The 17,316-nt window shown below is 55.1% G+C and overlaps 1 protein-coding gene across 2 annotated transcripts in view; it reads right to left on the bottom strand.

Moving 5' to 3' along the window:
* The window catches only part of PHF21B (PHD finger protein 21B), a 109,053-nt gene that overhangs the window by 28,129 nt on the left and 63,608 nt on the right, over window positions 1–17,316 (bottom strand). For both annotated transcript variants that reach the window (XM_058568157.1, XM_058568158.1), the window contains exon 3: window positions 1,481–1,573. In XM_058568157.1, the coding sequence (XP_058424140.1) occupies window positions 1,481–1,573 (93 nt within the window). The remainder of the gene's footprint in view (window positions 1–1,480; window positions 1,574–17,316) is intronic.

The following is a 17,316-nucleotide window of genomic DNA, read 5'->3' as shown; positions in this document are numbered from 1 at the left end:
AACACGGCGACAGAAGCCCAGGAGCAGCAAGGTGAGAGGAAGAAGGTTGGGGAAGGTGCAGAGGCCGACAATGAGTGACTGTGTAAACTCAGCACACGCCTGAGTGTGCCTGTGTGTGCGCACAGATCGGGGTGGAGACACGGGTGGGGCCTCGGACTTTCATGAGTGAGGGGAGAGCGTGGGAGTGAGACCTCCTAGGAACACAGCACCAACCGAGATCAGAAGCCCCAATCCTGACCCTCCCTTGCTCGAACGTCTTCCACAGCTCCCCACTGCCTTCAGGTCACTGACAGACGAAGCCCAACTCCGTGGTTTGATACCCGAGGCCCCCAAACGGCCCCTGTCAATGTCTCCACCCCTGCCTGCTCTGTCCTCCCCCTCCCAGTGCTGCGAGGACTGTGGTTCTGGCCTCCCCAGTGCCCCTGCCTCCATCTCATCCCTGTGCCTGTGCCTGACGATCCCTCTTTGGGGGGGCTCATTCTCTGGGGCCTGCCTCCACCTCGGCCTGCTAAGACCTCCCACCCTCTGAGGCCTGCTTCGGGCACCACCTCCTCCAGGAAGCCCTCCCTGACCCTTAGGTGGGCTACAGGCCTCCTCACGGCTCCTACCGCCCCTGTGTATCCTTCTGACTCAGCCCCATCACCTTGGGTTCAAAGTGTCTGTTTCCTTGTCTGTCCCCACCCAGACTCTGAGCCTCTTCGGAGCAGGGCCCTGTCGGATTCAGCACAGGTGGGCACGCAGTGAAGGCTGCCACGAGGACAAGAGGGCCCAGAGCAGCTGCCCCTCACTGACCTCGAGCTGGGGGCACCTGTCCAGCCCCGCAGCCCCAAGCACACAGCAGGCACTCAACAAAGCTGAGCACTGGTTAAGGACTAGCAGGCATTTGCTCTGTCCCAGGCACGGCTATAGGGCTTTGTGCCGTCTAGTCCAGTCCTCACGGGGCCAAGGAGGCATCCGCACCAGCCCGTCTGCAGGAGGGGAGACTCAGGAAGGTTAAGAGCCCGTGACTCGTTCCAAGTGCAGAGCCCAGTCAGGGGCCTGGACTGGAACCCAGGACACCCGGCCAGCATCTGTGCCGCCTCCTGAAATGCTCACCTTGTCCAGAGTTTCTCACACTCTTTCGACTGCGACCCATAGTTTAAAATCTCTGCTACCTCGTGACCCAGTCCAGAAGCAAGTTATTCAAGACACAATGCTTACGACGTGTCTTGATATTTTCTGTTCTATGCTAGTCCAGCCTAGCTTATCCCATTAAGAAAATCCTGGTGATGACCCACTACACTGATTTCACAATTCCTCACTGTGCAAAAAACCGGGTCTGGTTCAAACGGGCAGAGGACGGGAGAGGGAAGGGGCTCCCAGAGCGAGTGGGTCCTACCCAGCTCAGTGCCCACCCAAAACCTCAGTGCTGAGGGCCTGGGGACAGAGACTCCGGGGACAGACAGACATCCACCCTGGGGCCCGCCCGCAGGCTGCTCACCTGAGGTAGCACTGCCGCTCCTTGCCCGGCCAACCTCTGCAAGGAGCTGACCTGAGGACCCGTGACAGGCACTGCAGTGATGGTTCCCAAAGCCTGGAAGACAGGGGGTTGGCGCTGAGACTGGACATAGCAACGAGACAGGACTTGGCGATGAGATGCACGCGGCCCCACCCAGCAGGCGCCTGGCAGCTCTCCCCAGCCCGGCCGAGCAGGGGCGGTGCCCTGGAGACAGCAAACTCTGCTATTCCCACTCTTAATTTTGAGTTTTTATACTCAAGCAAGACATTTTGGAAACTAGAGAAAGAAAAAGAATGGCATTGCCCAGAAAATTGTTACCTTTTGTGCACATTAGGTTCGTGGTTTTTTTTTTTTTTGAGGAAGATTGGCCCTGCGCTAACATCTGTTGCCAATCTTTCCTCTTTTTTTTTTTTTTTCTTTTTTTCTCTCCAAAGCCCCAGTACATAGTTGTGTATCATAGTTGTAGAGTTGTAGGTCTTCCATGTGGGATGCCTGCCTCAGCACGGCTCGATGAGTGTTGAGGAGGTCTGCACCTGGGATCCAAACCTGTGAACCCCAAGCCGCCAAAGTGGAACATGCAAACTTAACCACTGCGCCACTGGGCCGGCCCCCAGCTTTCTTTTTAAAAATAAGTTTTTTATATAGTATAGGTGGAATTCTGTAACCTGTTTTTCTACTTTTACTTCAGGATACATGGAGATTTTCTGATGTTGCTACAATCTTCATAAATCACTCCTTTAATGGCTGTAGAGTCTTCCATTCAGCAGACATAATGGTATTTCCTCAGCTAATCCCCTTCTCTTAGAAATTTAGGGTTTATCCCCACCCTTTTCCGATTAATAAACAATGCTGCAATAAATATCTTTGTGGATAAAGTCATTTCCACAATACAAAGTACTTCTGTAGGAGAAACTCTAAAAACAGGGATTAGTGGGCAGGAATTTTCAAAGGTCAGAATATTTTGCCCCTTGATACATGTCCCCACTGTGCCATCAGGAGGAGCAGTGACTGGGGCCGCACCGACGTGCCCTCAAATTCCAGCTCCCTGATTCAGGACCCTCTCCAATGCATGATGGGATGGTCACACCAGCAGCAGGGTAGATATTTAGGGTGGGGAGATGGGAGATGACACTCTCCCAGGAACTCCAGGGCCACACAAATGCATAGGGGAGACGTGTTTTAGGGTGCCCACTGGCCTAATGTTTCCTTCTGTGGGAATCACCACTACCCACAGCCGATGAAGGGGCAGTTGTGCACAGCCATGTCTGTACCCCCTGAGCTTGCCTGACGGGGATAGGCACCCCTCACTCAGAGCCAGCCAAACCATCAGTGGCCAACAACCAGCGAGGTTCTTCTTGAACTCACATGTAAAAATTATTAACAAAGTGTTAGCAAATCAATCCCAACAATAATAAAGAGGATAATACAACATGAGCAAGTGAAATTTATCCCAGGAATGTGAGGCTGCTTCACCGTTTGAATATCAGTTAGAAAAAAAAACCGATATAGTTATCTCAATAGATGCAGAGAAAGCATTGAGCAAAATTCAACACCCGTTCATGACAAAAACTTTCAGAAAACTATGAATAGAAAGCAACTGCCTTAACCTGATAAAAGGCATCTATAAAAAACCAACAGCTAGCATCATACTTATTGATGAAAGACTGAACGCTTTCCCTGAGATCAGGAATGAGGCTGGAATGTTCTCTCCCACCACTCCTATTCAGCACTGGACCAGAAGTCCTAGCCAGTGTAATAAGGCAAGAAAAAGAAATAAAAGGCCTCCAGATTAGCAAGAAGAAATAAAAGTGTCTTTATTTGCAAATGACAGTATCATCTACATAGAAAGTCATGTGGAATCTACAAAAAAAGCCATTAGAACTAATCCATGAGTTTTAGCAAAGTCACAGGATACAAGGTCAATATACAAAAGGCAATTATACTTCTATGTACTAGCCACCAACATTCAGAAATGTAAAATGTTTAAATGCCATTTGCAATAGCATCAAGAAATAAGGAATACTTAGGGATAAATATGACAATAGCTGTATAAGACCTGTAAACTGAAAACTTCCAAACACTGCTGCGAGAAAATTAGGAAGACCTGTGTGAAGAGAGACATATTGTAACCATGGGTCAGAAGGCTCAGTACTGTTCAATGTCAATTCTCCCCAAATCCATCTACAGATTCAATACAATCTCAATCAAAATCTCAGCAGGTTTTTTTGTAGAAATTGACAAGATGATGATTTTAAAATGCATATGGAAATGCAAAGGACCCAGAATAGCCAAAACAACTCCGAAACAAACAAAAACAACACCAAACAAAGGGGAAGGACTTACACTCTCCAACTTCACAACCTATTATAAAGCCATAGTAATCAGGACAGCGTGCCATAGGTGTTAAGTTATACAAACAGATCAATGGAACCAAATAGAGTTCAAAAATAGACTCACATATATATGGTCAATTGATTTTCAGCAAACGTTGTAAAGGCAGTTAATTTAGTGGAGAAAGGATAATCATTTCACAAATAGTGTTGGAACAAGTAGATATCCATATATTAAAAACAAACAAAAAATAACTTCAATCCATACCTTGCACCATATTAAAAAAAAAGAAAAGAGGGCTTGCCCCACGGCGTAGTGGTTAAGTTTGCATGCTCCACTTTACCAGCCTAGGGTTTGCAGGTTCACATCCCAGGCATGGACCTACACCCCACTCATCAAGCCATGCTGTGGTGGCGACCCATATACAAAATAGAGGAAGATGGGCACAGATGTTAGCTCAGGGTCAATCTTCCTCACCAAAGGACTAAAAAAGAAAAAAAGAAAAAACCCAAAATGGATCAGAGAACTAAATGTAAAACCTAGACCTATAAAACTTCCAGTAAAAAACATAGGAGAAAATCTTTGGGACTCTGCATTAGGCAAAGAATCTTGATACACCACCAAAAGTATAATCCATATAAGAACAAATTAATAAACTGGACTTGAAAAAAATTAAAAACTCATGGAGTTGGAAAGTCAGTGTTAAGAGAATGAAAAAAGAAGCCACAGATTGGGATAAAACATAGGCAATCACTTATCTGATAAAAAGACTTGTATTCAGAATATATAAAAGAACTCTCAAAACCCAATAATCAGAAAACAAACCACCCAAAGAAAAATGAATAAAAGATTTGAACAGATACTTCACTAAAGAAGATATGCTGGTGGCAAATAAGCAAACGAAAAGATACTAAATATCACTAGTTATTAAGGAAATGCAAATGAAAACCTCAATAAGATACCACCACACACCCATCCAGACGGCTAAAATTAAGAAGAGGGACCGAATCAAGAGTTGGTGGGGGTATCCGGCAGCTCATCCACTGCTCTTGGGAACATAAATGGTGCAATCGTACTGGAAAACAGTTCGGCAGTTTCTTAAAAAGTTAAACATACATTTGCTGCTATGGACTGAATGTTGTGTCTCCCCAAATCCATGTATTGAAACTCTAATCCCCAAGGTGATGGTATTTGGAGATGGAGCCTCTGGGAGGTGATTAGGTCATGACAGTGGGGCCCTCATGATGGGATTAGTGCCCTTATAAGAAGAGACTGGGGAGGGCTTGCTTCCTCTCTCTCTCCGCCATGTGAGGATACAGCAGGAAGGCATCTGTTATGATCTGAATGTTCGTGTCCCCCCAAAAATGCACTTGTTGGAATCCTAACACTCAATGTGATGGTGTTGGAAGGCGGGGCCTTCGGCAGGTGCTTAAGTCATAAGGGTGAACCCTTATGAAACGAATGGGATTAGCGTCCTATAAAAGAGGCTGGAGATTCCCAGCCCCTGCCCCGGAGTGAGAATACAACAAGGAGTCTGGCCTGGAAGAGAGCCCTCAGCGACCGTGCTGGCACCTGGTCTCCGACTCCCAGCCTCCAGAACTGTGAGCAACACATGTGTGTTGTTTATTAGCCCCCCCGTCTGTGGTAGGTTATTATAGCAGCTCAAAAGGACTAAGATAGCATCCACCTATAAACCAGGAAGACGGTCCTCACCAGAAACCCAATCAGCCTGCACCCTGATCTCAGACTTCCAGCCTCCAGAACTGTGAGAAATAAATGTCTGTTGTGGAAGCCCCCCCGTCTGTGGTGTTTCTGTTGTAGCAGCCCAAACAGACATTTACCACCTGACGCAGCCCTTCCACTCCTAGGCACTACCCAAGAGAAATGAAAGCACGCATCCATGCAGAGACTGGTACAGGAACGCTCACAGCAGCTCTACGGTGACAGCCCCCACTGGAAACAGCCCAAACGTCCATCAACAGGCCCACAGATGGACAAACCGCTAGACCCACCCAATGGAATATTACTGGGCAATAAAAAGGAATGAGCAATTGATGCACAGAACAACAGGGATGAATCTCAGAATAATTCTGCTGAATGAAAGGAGCCAGACAAAAAGGAGAACATACGGTATGACGTCATTTATATAAAATTCCAGAAAATGCAAACTAATCTAAAGGGACAGAAAACAGGTCAGAGGTTGTGTGGGGCTGGAGGGATATGAGGAAGGGATTAGAAAAGGCCCGGGGAAAACTTTCGAGGGTGAAGGACGTGTTCACTCTCGATTCCAGTGATGGTTTCACAGGTGTAGACACTTGTCAAACTTACCAGACTGCACACATTAAATATGTGCAGTTTATTGTGCATCATACTTCAACAAAGCTGCCAAAAACAACCTCCCTCCCTATCTCCCCCTTATTTTATATCTCTCCGCCCCCAGAATGAGTATCATCCGTCCCCAAATGACCCAGAGGGTCTCGGGCCCACAAACCACAGGCTGCTTCTCCTGATCAGGATGGGGTGTCCCTTCCTCCTCCGGAATTTGCCACCTGCCCCACGTGGGCAAAACTCCAAGGCTCACATCCTTCAAGTCAGCTGCCTGCCTCTCCGCTGGAGCCAGATTATCCACATTTAACTAGATATTCACTGTGGACATTTGATGAATGGAGTTTCATATGCAGTGCAGAAAGCATTAAAAGCAGACACGGTCACTTTAGAGGGAAGCATCTCCATCCACAATGCTGCTTTATGTCCCCTCCAGCACAGCCTGGTGTAACACCCTGAGCGCTGCCCAATGCTCACGTTTTAAAAGATTCTGCCCTGCCTTCTGCAGAGGGATGAGTGTAGAAGGCTCTGCCCTCTCCCGCCCCTGGATCTGCTAGCACATCAGCGTCACCCTGTCAACTGTCCCTGGGCCCCGGGCCAGACCTCCGCAGGTGGGAGGCAGGCACAGAGTGGCCATTTGATTAACAAGCTTCCAGGTGATTCTGCCAACCTGGGGACTGCAGGCCAAGAGGAAGCCAGCCTGTGCCTCCAGCAGGTTCTGCAACGAAAGGCCCACGTGGGCACTTCACTCCATTGGGGGTGAAGTCCCCTGAGAGCAGAGATTTCTGCATGGGTGGGGGACGGCCAGAAGATCCGAGGGCCCCAGAACTGCTAGAGCAAATACGTGCCCAGGACCTATAGGAACCAGCGAACAGGCATGAGCCTGCTTTCCCTGGGGATTCTCTTCCAGCTAAGCCGCCCCAAACAAGCCCTCCAGAGGAGGTGTGTGTGCTGTCTGCATGTTTTCCCAGCCCGTGTGCCTCTCTGAGTCCTCTGTGTGTGTCTGTGTGGAAAGGCGTGAGGGCTGTCACATGTGTCTGTTCCTGGGTGCGTTGCCGTGCCCTGGCGATCCGTCCCTCTGGCGCCCACTTTGGTGTGTGTGTCTCTGCGGGCTTCCACACGGATTCTCTTCTGGGTGCTTCTTACGCTCTGTGTCCGGGTGACTTGCAGGCGCCAGTTTCTGTGGTTCTAAGACTTCATTCCTGGTCGGCACTCAGCCCTTTTTTCTGACTTGGGATACCGGTGACTTCTTCCTTGAGCCTTAGAAATTTCCAGTCAAGGAGAGGAGGGGAGGGGGCCGAGAGAGGGAGGGACAGAGGGAGGCCACTGGAGAGGCAGAGCCACCGAGGTCGGGATGGGGAAAAGACTGTGGGAGCTTCGCTTTGACCTCGTTCTTGACACTCAGCTACCGAGAAAGAAACGCAACCCACCACGGGGAGAATACTGACCGCCCGCAAGAGGCTCGCAGAGCAGCATGCGCCTGCTGACTCCAGAGACTAAATATCGCCCAACTCCAGCCCAACCCGACGGCTGGCTTTAACACCGCTGCCTGGGACTCAGCACCTTATGGTGTGTGGGGTCCCTTCTGTGCCAGGGGCTTTGGAAGCAATTTGCTACAAACAAGGCTGCGAGCAGGGTTCCCCACCTCCCACTTCTGGAACAGTGGGTTTCCTCCCAGAACACTGAAGTCACCTTCCCCCCACTGCCCATTCTCCATCTGCTGAACAGGCTCCCGGGCGCCCTCCCATCTCCACCTGTTTGCTTCTCCTCGCTCGAAGGCCTACCCCCGAATGCGCTCCCCCACGTCCCTATAAACCTTTAATTAACAAGCTGAAGAGACGTTTTATCTGGCAGGGCTGACCTTTCTGCTCCGCGTGGGAATTTATCAATAGCAGCAGAAACAATCATCTCAGGCGACTTCACTAGCACCGAGCACCAGCTAGTTTACAGCCACACTTTTGTCAAGATAAACGAGCTCCTCACCACCACGTTTACAGCTCCAAGCATTTTAATAGAAAAAAAATGGCCATAAAAGTCAAAGATAACTTCAAATTTTTCCTGCATTGGTGGAGTCCCTGGGGCAGCCTCGGAAACCTCGGAGAAGTTGAGACACGGCTGGGGCAGGTGGGAGGTGCCGAGGAGACAGGTGTCGGTGCTGACTGCACAGGTGGCGGGGACAGCCTGGGCTTGGGGTTAGGCTCAAATTCCTGCTCTGACACCGGCTGCGGGGGGCCCCTCCGCTCCCCGCCAGTCTCCTCACCTGAGCAGCAAGAGCTTCTGCTGCCTGGGGCACGTGAGGGTGACGGGGGTGGGCGCCCAGGGGTCAGCACAGTGCCTGGTGCACGTAAGAGGCTCCGTGAGCGCTGGGCAGAGGGAGAGGGTCAGACCCCACCGTGCCCAGAGCTGGGGAGAACAGGAGCGCAGTAAGCGAGTGCCTGGGAGGAAGGTCCACCCCAGTGCCCGAGCAGGGCACAGCCTCAGCGTCGGCCCGTCCAGCTGCCAATCCTGGGTGGTCCCTTTCTTATTGGGCAAACCTTGGGGAGCCCCCTCTGCTCACCGGCATCCATCTCCCCCGTCTCTAAGATGGGATGTACGTACTCGCCTCCCCACAATAATCAGAGGAAAGTACTCTGGTGCCGAGCCATGTGAGGAAGCGGAAAGGGAAAAACCAGCGTCCCTCGTCCCTTGGCCACTGTGTCGGGCGTCCTGCCTGTGTTCCCTTCAACGGTCCGTCCTCCCACGTCAGAGGACAGACACTGCAGCCAGCCTGCAGTTTGCATCCGGGGCTGTCACTGAGCCCCAGGCCGCTGTGAACCGCAGGGCCGCTCTCCCGCGGGCTAAGGCACTTTCATCCCGACCTGCTGCTGGTCCCGCTACAGCAGCCTGCTCTGTCTGGCCTCCAGGGACCTCTGCGCAGCACCAGACCCCACTGCTCAGCCCCGCCCCTCAAAGCAGGCAGCCACCCCCGCCCCCAGGCTCCTCCCACCTCTGCACAGGCCTTGCCCCGGGCTGCTGCTGCCCCGCTGGCCCTTTGGGGCTGCCTCTCCTCAGGGCTCCTTCCAGGCCCTCTCTCCCTCACTCGGTGGTCTCACTCATGCCATGGCTGCAGCTCCCTCCTCTAGCCCATGGCTCCCCCACACTTTGCCGATGCCCCCGTCACCTGTGGCTGCAAGAGATGCCCCACCCTCTCCTGTGACCCTCTTCACTCCATCATTCATTCAGCAAACATCTCAGAGCACCCGCTGGATGGCCGGCCGGCTCTCTGCTTGGCCCCAGGACAGGGTGGTAAGCAGGACGGGCAGCCCCGGGCCTCACGAAGACCGCTCCCATCCCGTGCGTGACCCGACGGATCAGAACTGGCCTTTCCCATCTCCGCTCCCCTGCCGGACAGTGGCTCCTGAGGGCAGGGCCCAGTCTAAGCCCCTCTGGGTCCTGGAGTCCAGTCCTGGTCCTGGCCGGAGTAGGAGCTTGGTAAAGGTGTGTGACGGATGTCATCAGACAAGGAGGGCCTGGGGCCCCGGCTCCAACTCCAGGACCTGCAGGTTCTCAGGGAGCTGGGCGTCAGGGAGCTGCCGAGGGGCAGGGAGGGGGCTACCCAGAGCCCCGCTCCACAGGCGGCAGACCACGGCCAGCACCACCCCCTGCCTAGCTCCTCTCCACACACATGCAAACCTGCTCCCTGACCTCATGGCTTTCATTCCACTTCCTGCACCCAGAAGGACCCCAGAGCCCACAGAGCTGCCCTCCCAGTGGGACCCTTGGTGTGGGTGTGAGTGAGCCCGGGGGGTTTTGAAGTGGCCCCGTCCTGTCCATGTAAAGGTGTTCCCAAAGCAGATAGAAAGCCAGCCTCCAGGACTGCAGAGAACACCCCACGAGGCATCTCAAGCCAGGCTCTGCCCATATCTGACCCTGAAGGTCAGCCTCTAACACCCGCCAACGGCGAGAGCAACCGTCAGACCTTCTACCATGTTGCGGGCACTGTCCACGGGCAGATCTCCGATGGGCCTGCTAAACTCCAAGTCTGGTCCCCAAGACCCGCCAGCGAGGGCCTTGCACGCCGACAGCAGGGAGCCTGGCAGCCGCGGCCAGCAACACTAAAGCACCAGAAACACTGGGGAACACAGGGCGAGAACCTGCTGCCAGCACCGCGCAGCGAGTCACGGACCTCAGCTCTCCAGAACCCCCCCTCGTTCCTCATGCAGAGAGGAGGACGGAGAGGGGTGGTGGGGTCACAGTGACCCCCCCTCCCCCGCCCCACTGCCACAATGCCACCCCCCCCCGGCCACTTCAGGGACAGGAGTGTTCATAGGGCGGGGTTGAAAGGAGGGAGAACCCCACAGGCCTCGCAGGCAGGAATGCAGAGAGGCAGGGAGAAGTCCCACCTGGAACATCCTTTTCCAGAATATTCTCCACTCCGCGCTGCACTGACCACGGCTCAAACCCAGGCCCGTCCCTTGACAGGTCATGTGTCTTCTCCTGACCCCAGACCCAGCCTCCAACCCTGATCAGCTGTGTGCCTTTGGGGTGTTCCTGAGCCTCACTGTGCCTCAGTTTCCACAACTGTCAACTGAAGATAACCTTACTCCTACCTCCCAAGATGGCTCAGCGTGAACTGTCACAGTGGGTGGGAAAGCATTTGTCATCTATGGAGCACAAGGCAGACAAAGATTAGCCCCAGATACACAAACACAGCAGCTCCCCGAGCCAAGAACACGGGCTTGAAGTGAACCATCCATTTCCAAATCGCTAATGGCAATGCACACACATTTTCAACTGAATGCTCGTGGTACAGAGGGTTCCCCTGGAGTGTGTGTTTTGGAGGCTGGTAGAGTGGGGGTGCCTATGGACCCCGAGGGCTTCAACACCTTTTCCCCAGCCTGACCCACCAAACCCAAACCCAGATGGTGGGCACTCCCAACCCTCAGACACAGGCTACCCAGCGCAGACCCAGCCCTGCTTCCTGTGGCACTCGGGACATCAAAAGCTATTTTAAAAACTGGTCTCATTTCCACTCAACACTGGCAGGGCCGGCCTCCTACGGGGCACTAGTGATGTGAGAGTACCAGGGAGGGGTTGCCATGGCAACGGCACCTGGGAATGGGGGGTGAGGTGGAGTGGTCGGCCATGTGAAAGCACACGTGGTCTGGGGCTGACTTCCAAGGGACACTTGGCCCTCATGCTCCTGGAGGCCCCGGGCTCCTGTCCACACCTGGGGTGGGCTGAGCTCTGAGACCCCAGAGCATCCAACAGCAGTGACTGTCCTGCCCAGGTGGTCTCCCACCAGGGAGACACACCTGCCCTCTGACCTCCCATCCATAAATCATGATCTAGTCATTGGGCAAAAAGGGCCACAGATCGCAGCTCAGAGGCTGTGAGATCAGAGTCCAGTGGGGAGTTTTCCATTTCAAAATCTCAGAACCCAGAGGAGAGAGGTTTCTAAAATGACACTTAGCTGACTCGCAAAGCGAGATTCGTCTTCCCTTTAGAGAAAGCGAATGATGTGAAGTGGACACAAGCAGCACTTAATTCTAGACTGTCTGAGCTCGGAAACCATGCAGTCTCCCCCTGGGCTTACAGATGGAGAAATGAGCCCCAGTAAGCTGAAGGCATTTCCCTAAGGCCACACAACTCAGGTCTCAGCTTTGCCGGCTAAGAGAAGACGCCCGTGTGAGGAGAAGGCATGTACTCCTAGAGAAGGCCGGACCCTGCCTTGACCCGAAGAATGGGACATGCCCTGTGGTGCAGGGCACACAGAAGCCACAATGGCTCCTTGCACGGAGCCCCGACTGTCAGCAGACACAGTCTTCACAAGAAAGAAAGGCCGTCAGGAGGTTAAAAATGACTGGCCGAGTCCTGGATGACTTAGGAGTCAAGAGTTCATCCATCCAAGAAGATGCCGGGGGTGGGACGGCTGAGGAAGGTTGCGCTGGGCCAGCTCCCACAGGACACCCTGATGGCCCTGGACATGACTCTCTGGCTGGGCCAGGTCCCTGAAGGCCTTCTGGGGAGCGGGTGCAGCCCTCCACTCCCCCTTCCCCCACACCCAGTACTGCCCATATGGCCTGGGACTCAGTTTCCTCATCTGAGAAATGGGAGCATAGTGTCCCCTCTCACAGGGTTTCTGAGTGATATTTGTGGAGCTCCAAGTGGGTCCCAGGGCTCCTGAGTGGGGGGCAGTACTAGCCGTGGGGGGTTGTGATAAAGGCCCTGCTCCCCTCCCTGGGCAACTGCTGCCCAGAAGCTGGCACCAGCACCCCTCAGGAGGGGACGGGCTGGTCAGGCGGCCACGTCTCGGCGCTCCTGGTCTTCAGTCCCCTCTCAGGCCATTGTTCTGGGACATTCAGGAGGGCTGGATTTTTCCCTTATCTGTATTAATACCAATGTTGATATCAGTACAGGTATGCAGATAAAACTCTAGAAAAACATACAGGGAAGCCCTTCTGAAGTAGATTATATCCACCATGATGGTCTATCACCCCCCCCCCCCACCCCCGAGCATGCACCTGAAATAACAGGACATTTTCTGTGGAGCCATGTCACCAGGACCTGCTCACACAGTAGCACCAACCTCCCACCGTCCCCAAACACCCAGGCCACAGCCTGATTTCCCGAGGGAGGGAGGGAGGGGCACTCATGCCCCCATGCCCTTCTTATGAGGTCACCCAAGCTGCTGTGTCCCTCCACAGGCTGTCTGCACACGACCAGGTTCCAGTAACATCTCCCCGACCCCCAGCCCGTCCTTCCAGCCAAGGGTGAGCCTGTGGCTCCTGCGCACTACACACTCTGACTCTGCAGGGTCCTCGAATGATCCTCTCTGGAGGCTGCTGTGTTTCCTGTCGAGACCTCACGGAATAAGGTGGACAAGGCCCTTGTGAGGGCTCACCGACCAGCCCAGGGCGGCCAGCAGGCCATTCCTTGCCCACCGAGGCCCTGGGGCTGGAGAGGACCGTCCCCAGGCCCACCTGCTGACCCAGAGCTCCTGCCAGTGCCGACGAGTGGGACAAGTTCCTCTTTAGCCTCGGAGCCCATCCCAGGAGGTTTCCTGGTTCCTTCTGGAGCAAGCCCTCCCTCAGGAGCTGAGGGAGCAGCCCACCCGAGCCGGCCACCTTCAGCCTTCCTGAAAATGCTTCCCATAGCACGGCCCCGACTCGGCTCAGGGGAAAGGCCTGAGCTGCGTGGGGAAAACAGGCTGTCTGGACTTGAGCCGTCTGTCGCTGTGCTTCTTTAAGCGGCAGAGTCAGTGCCATGCCTGGCCCCGCGCAGGAACTCGGCTAGGTCTGCTGAGTCTCTGCAGAGCCCACCCAGGAAGAAAACGCGGAAGCTGAGTTTTGGTAAATGAAGCAATTCAGGTGCAGCTGATTCCCCTCATATTTACTGGAACACTCTGCCATGCATCCCTCCCCACCGAGGGACGCAAAGGCCGTGGGATGGATGTCTCGCCTGGTGCCACGAGGCCGGCCAGCCCTTGGCCACCACCCAGGACCCCCAGACATCTCAGGAGGTCCCTGGGGCTCCTGTGTCCTCAGTCCCCAAATACCCCTGCAGATATGTCCCCTGGTTTTATCCCAGGTGGGCTCCTGGCCCCTCCCTGGCATCACCCCCTGCCCAGATGCCCACAAACACCCTTGTGGTGCAAGGTGAATCCTGGCTGAGATGCTGAGCCAGAGGAGAGGATTCAGGACTTGGAGCCCAGGGAGGAGGAGGGGATACCAGCTTGAGCACAGAGTGGAGGCAGGTGCCCGTGGCTCCACCAGCAGCCAGAGCGGAGGTGTCTGGGCGGTGCACGGGGAGAGGAGGCCCGTCACGGGCTGACCCTTAAGGAGTCAGACTTCAGCACATGAGCGCCGGTCCCCGTGGAATGAGGCTGCACCACACAGAGACGACTGTTTCTAAAGCGCACGTCTGTCCCTCTCCTCGTTCGGCCTCGGCGGCTGGCCTCCAGCCTGACTCCCTGCAGGAGGAGGAGGGCCTCCATTCCTGAGCGCCCTCTAGCCCGGCACATTCCCTGTGACCTTGATTAACCCCGTCTGGGAGGTGGGTGTCCGGTAGGGGACACTGGGGCCTGGTCGGGGCAGGTACGGCCTGGAACGCTCCCTGTGGGGTCTGTGTGCCGAGCGCAGCCTCCAGCAGGGGAGGGAGCGTCCCACTCCGGCTCCTCCACCGACCAGGAAAGTGTTTGCTGAGCTGACCAGAGTGGGGGCTCCCACTTCCCACACCCCACAAGACTCCCACCTCCACCCGGCCAGGTGAGGAGAGTGGGGCATCGGCCCCAGAAGAAGGCAGCCCTGCTTCCCACGCTGCTGTGCCAGCCAAGCAGCTGTGTCCCTTTTGGAGCTGCAATTTCCTTGCATCTTTATAGAATCACTGTGATGTGCGGCAAACATAACAGCAAAGCTCCAACATCAGTAAGTGCCAATAAATATTAATATAACATAAGTACCACTTTTACTGTCGCGTGAAACCAGCTTGTTATTCACAGATGAAGTCCGCCTGCCGCCTTTATCACTGTCGGGAACGACTCTGAGATGGTCCACGGGCTGCTGGCAGCCTCCTGCAGGCCTGGCCACTATGCCCAGCTCTGTGCCCCCAGCCGCTCCCTTGCCAGTGTGGCCTCCACCAACCCCAAGCTCGTCCACACAGGACTGTCAGGGGCCTTCGGAGTTCATGTGGAAGCCCAGGGAAAGGCGTATCTGCCTTTGCTGGCCCGTTCCTTGGAAGTCCCTCCTCCTCCTCATGTGTGTCTACAACTGTGACGGGGCACAGACCCAGGGCAAGGGTTACTGGTGGAGGGGCCAACCAACCTGCATTTGAATGTCATCCTCCTGCTGGCCTGGGTCACGCCATGCATCCTTGTCCTCACGTGCAGAGCAGGGGACCGAGAACTGCCTTCCCTGTTCCAAGGACCAGAGGAAGGGTGGGGGGCACCTGGCACAGAGCTGCTGTGTGTGAGTCATTCCAACAGCTCCTCCATTCACAAAAGGGCCTCGAGGACCAAGTGTGATGACAAGTGAGAGGGAGAGGAGGACTCAAGGCGGCCACCAGCACTGGGAGGAGGGCGACGGGCCATCTGATGAAGTGAAGAGGAGCACGCCCAGGCCTGGGGTTCCCCTTCTGGGCACACCCAGGGCCACTCGTGCTCACGTGTGCAGGCACACAGATGGGAGCAGTCGCACGACAGCGCTTGCCACGGGGAAAAGTGGGAACAGCCCGACACTCCATCAGCAACTGGAATGTTCTCACAATGGAAAAACTCCCAGCCGCTGGAGCGAATAAACCACCATACGGGTGTCGCCACGGGAGCATGAAGACATGCCACTGGTGAAACCCACAAGTGGCACACGCCACTGGACACCATTCGTGTAAGGTTAGCACCACAGGACTGGGTGGTCTGGTGATGTACAGCAAACATGTACAACCGATTTAGGACTGCAGCTGCCCCTGGGGAGGAGGGAGCATGGAGGACGCCTACTTCCTCTGTATGCTTTGGAAATGGTCAGCGCAAATGTGACAAAATGCCCGTTTATTCATCTGGGTGGAAAGTATGTGGAGGTTTGTTATAGCACCTTTTGCACATTTTATAATAAAAAAATAAGCATTAAAGGGGGCAGGGAGCGAGCTCTGTACAGAGCTGGGGAGTGGGAGGGCTTCCTGGAGGAGGTGGTGTTTAAGTGGACCTAGAAAGTTAGACCAGAATGTTCCAAGAGGGCAGTAGGGCAGTGCATGGGAACTAGGAGAAGTAGGTGAGTGGTGGGAGGGGCAGGGGCACCAGCAGCAGTGGCGCCAAGGGGATGGAGCACAAAACCACAGGTGGGTGGTGAAGGAGTGGAGGGGCAGGTGGGGCCATCACCAGGGGCCTTGAATGCCACACCCAGGAGTTCGGCCATTCTCCTGCGGGCGAGAGGGAACCAACAGAGGCTCTTGGTTGTGTAGCTTGGGCCGAGTGGGGCTGCTAGGTGGAGGCGGGACCTGGGGCCAGTGGTAAGGTGCCCATGGTGGGCCAGGGTGGAGCCCTCCAGGGCAGGCAGGGGGCCAGGGGTCCGAGCAGCCCACGGTGGTGCAGAGGCCTGTTGAGATCGTCTCTCCCAGGACTGCCTGTGGTGGTGAGGCCCTTGCCCACAGCCCCTCCACCCGCCGGCCCTGCTCTGGGCTCCCTGCTCTCTCCCGGGGTCTGGAGGGAGCTCAATGCACGGGAGAGGGGAGCTACACCCAGGGGCTCTCAGGACACCATAACGCAGGGTCTTTAAAACAAGAAGCCACTTTCCAACCCGGCTGCGAGTCCCACAAAGGGCATCGTTTCCTGAAGCTCGGGCCCAGGGACGCTGCACATGCCCCACCTCAGAGCAAACCCGTTCACCGAGTGTGCCACAGGGAACCAGTGCGGGGCCGCTGCAGTCCGGCTGCAGGCACAGGTGGCTCCAGCCCAGCGGGGTCCCAGCGACCCCGACCCAGCGGGGCCGGCCGAGGTGGGCTGCCCGGGGCCACTTAACCAACACAGAGGTCTTTACAGGGAGGCCGTTCTTAATCAGAAAGCCCCAGAAAACACAAGTGGCTACTCTGTGCTGACATTTAAAAAACCCTTCCAGCAGCCCCCAGTGTGGCAAAGTGGCTTAATTAACTTGAAAGGGTGTGATTTTATGCTATTTAGTAGGAAATGCACACTCTAAATGGCATCGTGGACTAAGGACTGTGATTGTGAGGGTGCGGAAAAACGGCCACGAGTCCCTGGCAACCACAGGTGTGGGGTGGGGGAGCGGGGCATGCTGGAAACTTCCCCACAGACGGCAGCCTCTGAAGCCACGTGGGTCTGCGGTGGGGGCGTCCACAAGACCAGCGAAAAAGGCCGCGTCACATCAACTCAACTGGCAAACAAACGCCTCCAGAGAACTGGACGTGGGGGAGGCTGGGAGCCAGTCAGGACCCGTGCCGCAACCCCCAGCCGGGCCCCCGGGGTGCCCTGTTTCCCAAGGGGGAGGCGCCACTGCGCTGCCCAGCTTGCCTGTGGGACACATCCAATGTTGTGGGGGTGGTTTCTGGATGGTGGCCCCTGACTAGAAGGTCAGAGAGAGCAGGCTGCCCTCCCCAACTGAAGGGGTCGCCTCTTCTAACCCCGACCCCTCAGGAGGAGGCCAGGCACAGGGGAAGAGGCAGCCTCGGAGCGGGAT

This window comes from Diceros bicornis, chromosome 25, assembly GCF_020826845.1.
Source record: "Diceros bicornis minor isolate mBicDic1 chromosome 25, mDicBic1.mat.cur, whole genome shotgun sequence".
Classification (NCBI taxonomy): Eukaryota; Metazoa; Chordata; class Mammalia; order Perissodactyla; family Rhinocerotidae; genus Diceros; species Diceros bicornis.
Note: the sequence above shows the minus strand (reverse complement) of the source record. Positions and strands in the feature narration are given on the sequence as shown.